We start from the raw sequence: 5,697 nt of genomic DNA, 5'->3' as shown, positions 1-5,697 counted from the left end.
GATGATGATGATGATGATGTTTATTGTAAGATTATAGTCTTTATTCTACTTCTCAACAATTTTTTATAGAGGTTATGTGTGCTAGAACTACCTTACTTTGCACACAAAGTGGTAAGACTAAGCTGAAACTGTCAAAAAGTTTAATATGTTTTGGTAATGAAAGTCAAGCTCCATTTAGGGCAATCAACTACCTTAAAAAACAATGTGACATAAAATACTAAAAATCCGCTAAAAGTTTGGATTAAAGTATTTAAAAAGTTTTCAAAATACTTTTGGTCTTCTCAGATACAAGTATAATACATTTTCAAATAAAATATCATATTTACATATTAACAACCAAGTCACAGCACTCAGTGGTCTTTAATAAAAAATAGTCATTCTTCCAAAGCTTTCAATGTTCTTTTTAAGTTAATGAATGTTTTATCAAAAAGGTTTCTTCAACATTTACCTGAAACTGCTGAGTGTCACCTTTGATATTCATGCATAAATAAAGTGAGTCTGCACTTGAACCATTTCGAAGGGTCATTTGCTTTGTTCTAAAATATTCAATGAAAAGTTGTTATACATCATTTGAGCTATAACCGGTGTTTTATCAGCTCATTCACATTCACCATTATGCATATTGATATTTTATTTATATATTCATTGCTTGAACTTAATACCATGACTACTATTTTCTAGTTTTTAGTTATATGCAAATTTAACAGTAGAGTTAAATATGATTATCAAATTGCATACAGGAAAAGTGTAGTAAAGCAACATCAACTTCTCAGTTATAGCTTTACATTACGTGTTTATAAATTTGTATTACAACTTCTATATCTTCTTTTCAGTTAATCCGTTATTAATTGGATACAAAGCATAAATAAAATTAATATCCTGAACAGGCATTACAGTTAATTTAAAATTTACTTACACAGATTTTCCAATAGGTACACCTGGCCAGACCAAGAACTTTTTATTGCTCTGCAAGAGAAAACCTTGGCTGTCTGAATTAACGTGTGCTGAAGATGAACGTTTGGATATTCCTGTAGCAGGCGGTATTTTGATGACCTGATTACTGAAGTCTTGTACTAGACCATCACCCAAAATCTTAAAAATGTCAAAGACCTGCCCAAATGGCTGTGCAATGGCTTGTATCATTCTAGTAGAACACATGTATCAAATTATAAAAATATAGTACTAAAATTATCCAACAGTTTATCATAATGAAAAAATTACAAATTTCATATAGCTTATTAAAATCAGGGGGTATGTTATCAGTTGCAAAAACAATCAGTGAAACAGGGGAAAACTGATACAAGTTAATCAGTCCCTGAGAAGGAAAACTCTTGAAACTACTGCTTAACTGATAGAAATTAACAATTCAAAACACCTTATCAGTATTTTGAGTACAAAAAAACTAGAAATAGAAATGCTTCAAACCATAAACTCTCAATACAAAATGCTATTCCCATATATATAAACCTATCAAGCTTCATCATATACGAGAAAGTAACTTATTTCTAGTTTTTTGAATATCATCTCCACATGCATGACACACAAAATATTATTTTTTAGCCACAATGCAGAGGAAGCAAAACTGTATCACTCAAAATTAAGTCCAAGAAATCACATGGGGTGCTGTTTTTTGTTGATACATAGCTACATATAAAACAGCAACACATGTGATTTTTGTACTAGATATGCATACTCTACAAACTTTGTAAAATTCTGAATGCTTAATCACAATAGTTTGCATAAAATTTTAATCATCAACATTTTTTCATTTTGGCCACAAACTTTGATTTTTTTGCATCTTTCATTCTTAATTCTTTATTTTGGTCACACCTTTTTTTTCTTCTTTTTTTTTACAGCTATGCTGTTTTTGATTAGCTTTATACCAACAATACTGGTTTTCTGGAGTGCATATACATATCCAGATTTAAAAACAGTGTTTTAAACTGAAATACATCGTGAGACACGTTTTCAGAGTGCAACGAAACTTGGAAAAAAACAGAATACGTTTTAAAATCTTGATGATCTCACAATAAATGTGTCAATTAAGTTGTTCTACTGAGATCAGTAGAAACTGACCTATTATATGCAACATTCTCCAAACTTAAGCTTAAGAATGTGGAATTATAAAACTTCTGAACAGAGTGTATCCACAACTTAAACGTCATAATTGACCAAGATTTAAATTCTTATCAGGCATGAGAGTGGCAAAAGAATAAAAAATCTGCACATTTTTAAAGTAGAGAAAACTTAGATATATAAATGAAGAGGTGTATTCTGATTTTGTTCATATTTTTTCTTTTACATAGCTTCCAATTTGACTTTAAAACAAAGTTCCTTGTGCATACACCGAAAATGTATACAGGCATTTCGTGTTCATTAACAGTATGTATCATTCTTTTCTCAGCTAAGGCACACTTGAGCACAAAATTTTGAGTATTTCCACACTTTACCTGTTTTAGCTGTTCCTTTGTTTTGTTGTTAAGCACAAAGCAACACAATGGGCTATTTGTGTTATGCCTACCACCATTATTGAAACCCAGTTTTTAAGAGTTATAAACAGTCAGACTTACTGCTGAAATAATGGGAACAAATTCCACAAACCAGGAATTTAATATTTATTTTTTGCTAGTAAAAAAATTCTTTTAAAACTACATATTAATACATTTTTTGTAAGCAGCTCTTTTTACTCACAGGAAATATCTGGCTTTTATGAGTTAGAGGAATTACCTGCATGAAATTAGTCCAAAAATAAACAAGTTTAAAAATGCAGACTTTACAGAAACAAAATACATCTTAGAACAATTTCCATTAGTCATTTACCCATGTTTAAATACAGGTCACTGGATTATTTCTTTGTAACAATTTAAGGTAAACCATGTCAAAATACTGGTTAATTTGCAAAAGCAACTACTATAGATTATAAAAAAAATCTTACCCAGTCGCTGGACGTCCATTAAAACTTGGTTCAAAGGTGATCATTAAGTTGGTATCATCCTCAGGTTCAAGGTAACATTTAACAGGAGAAACTTGAAAAGCACTATTGTCTTTAACTCTCAGGTCTAGTTCAACTGGAATTGTTCCTTTATTGTATAGTGGTAAGGAATGTTTAATTTTTGCTCCCGAACTTTTTACTGGTAAATGACCCTTGTGAAAAAAAAAGAAAGAAAATTATCAACAATAATAATTGAATTTAAGATGTGTTGGTTCTTTCTGTTTATAATTTTGATATGATGCAAAGATAATGAAGATGTGTTTAATTATGAAAAACAAAGCAATATATTAACCCTACGTGAAGTTATATAGATGGCTATGTTTACTATAATTCAAAATTTACCAAGTGTAATCTTCATGAAATTTGAAACTTTTAGCAAACATTACATATAAAATCAGTATTTTTCCCAAAGATTTATCTGTGATTTTACCGAGTCAGTCTGACTCATGTCTGAACTAATCTGAGTGCAAGATGTTTGTTTTTTAATTTCGCACAAAGCTTTATGAGGGTTATCTGCACTAGCTGTCCCTAATTTAGCAGTGACAGACTAGAGGGAAGGCAGCTAGTCATCACCACCCACCACCAACTCTTGGGCTACTCTTTTGCCAATGAATAGTGGAATTGACCTATACATTATAATGCCCCCACGGCTGAAAGGGCGAGCATGTTTGGTGTTGCGGGGATTCATACCCGCGACCCTCATATCGAGAGTCGAGCACCTTAACCACCTGGCCATGCCGGGCCTATGAGTGCAAGACTATTTTCATTTGAAGAATTTTTTTTTCACCTTACAGTTTCCATATTTTATTTGCACAACTGCTAAAATAAATATCATTTTTTTCCCCCGGTAAAACTTTATACTTCATCTCTTATTTTCTCTATCCTAACTTTGAACTGTAGTGAAATCACCTGTTGCTAAAGTTGGAAAATATGAAAAAACAAAACAAAAAAAACCTTAATTTTTTTACTAGAATGACTACAATGTGCAACAGATAATTAATTGTTTTTCTTAGGAGCTTTAGGCTTCTCAACTTTTCGTAACTGCTTTCATTTAATTCTCTTTTTATTGTTCTCTAATTACTGTGACAAGCAGCAGAGTTAACAAATGGATCATATTACATCATACACATTTATCTGCTCATGTGTTGCTTGAGATGATGATGATTTTTTTTTTCACTTATGTTTTGTTTTCAAAACTAACAAGTTTTTAACTTTATATTTTAGTTACATCTGTTATAATATATCTCTAAGTAAAAAATACTAATAAAAACAAAAATTTACCACTTACCATTGCCCATAGGCCTATTTGTAGTCAACAAAGACTGCATTAAGATTTTTTTAACACTATGTTGGTTGTTCAAAATGTAATTAATGTTAATGTAGCTTTCAAAAACACAATTTAAAACATGCAGTAAAATACATTGTCCCAAAACTACCAAAATTTATCTGGCTTTCTAATTAGCCTATAATTAGGTTTAGAAAATTTCACTACTTATCAGTCTACCAACTTCAGTCTATGCATAGTAAAAATACGCTTACAAAAAGGCATATTTTATCATAGAGTTTCATAATCACGTAATTCACAAATTCCTTTTTCTTGGTTATATAAATTTACCTCTGAGAAGTAGGCATGAGTAAATATGTGATTTAAAAATCAAGAGTTTGTAAGAAATTCTGTTGTGGGTGTTACAAACTTACTGATATCTTAGAAAATAAAGAAAGTGGGAGGTTCTTATTTTAGATACTGGCCTTATAATGGCATGAATAGTAGTTAGACACTGTTCAAAGGGTAATAACACAATACAAGTTGAGTATAAATAGTTGTATACTGTTATGAGTTTAAAGCTACTTACTATAAACAAATTCATGATACTATAAAAGCACATAGGTCAAAGAAGTCTTGATAGAAATGAATAAAAACCTTATAACCCGAGTGCTTTCAAAACTTCGACCTTTCTTCTTCAAGGGCAAACTGAAGAAGAAAGGTCTACGTTTCAAAAGTGCTCAGGTTATAGGGTTTTTATTCAATACTATAAACAAATGTAGTTTCATGTTACAATTTGAAGTAATTCTAGAAAGAAAAAAGGGTCATTTAGATTTATTTGGATTTTTATTGGTGGTTACAAGGTCAATCAAATTGACCAACCTTGTATAGAGTTAGGGTAGAGAAAGTAATAGATAAAATATATAGTTTTACTTTTAAATGTTTGAAAGTTATTTAAAAGGTTTTAGAGATTATACAAATTATATTTGAGATTTTTGGGAAGAGGAATAGTTTTTTGATCATAACATGAAAATCACTTCGCACTAGTAACAAAACAGACTCAATATATTCACAAACAAATCTTTAGTAAAAATACTTCATTAAAAAATCTGATTTTTTTGTGTACAAAAGACTTGTAATATTTACTAAAAGTCTACCAAATTTTGTGAAGATACATTTATTTTATTAAAAGTTATAGTATAAATACTTAACATGTGCAAACATGTATACGAACTCAGAATTTTATACTGAGCCCATTGCGATAGGTTTAAATCTAATGTTCAGTTATAGTTGTCAATATTTCAAGACTTATGAACCTCTATTTTAGAAAACTTGCTAATTGCTTTCTGGATTGATATTTACAAAATTTTGTCAAGTCATTACTTTTGTATGCAGATAACAGCAACACAGTATTATATATATATATATATATATATATATA

The 5,697-nt window shown here is 30.1% G+C and overlaps 1 protein-coding gene across 1 annotated transcript in view; it reads right to left on the bottom strand.

The window, feature by feature from the left end:
* The window catches only part of LOC106466919, a 114,689-nt gene that overhangs the window by 30,038 nt on the left and 78,954 nt on the right, over nt 1-5,697 (bottom strand). Inside the window, exons 21-23 of the mRNA XM_022394999.1 lie at nt 2,936-3,144; nt 917-1,144; nt 449-536 (exon numbers count right to left, since the gene is read on the bottom strand). Coding sequence (XP_022250707.1) covers nt 449-536; nt 917-1,144; nt 2,936-3,144 — 525 coding nt within the window. The remainder of the gene's footprint in view (nt 1-448; nt 537-916; nt 1,145-2,935; nt 3,145-5,697) is intronic.

Source organism: Limulus polyphemus, unplaced genomic scaffold, assembly GCF_000517525.1.
Source record: "Limulus polyphemus unplaced genomic scaffold, Limulus_polyphemus-2.1.2 Scaffold2424, whole genome shotgun sequence".
NCBI classification, from domain to species: domain Eukaryota; kingdom Metazoa; phylum Arthropoda; class Merostomata; order Xiphosura; family Limulidae; genus Limulus; species Limulus polyphemus.
Note: the sequence above shows the minus strand (reverse complement) of the source record. Positions and strands in the feature narration are given on the sequence as shown.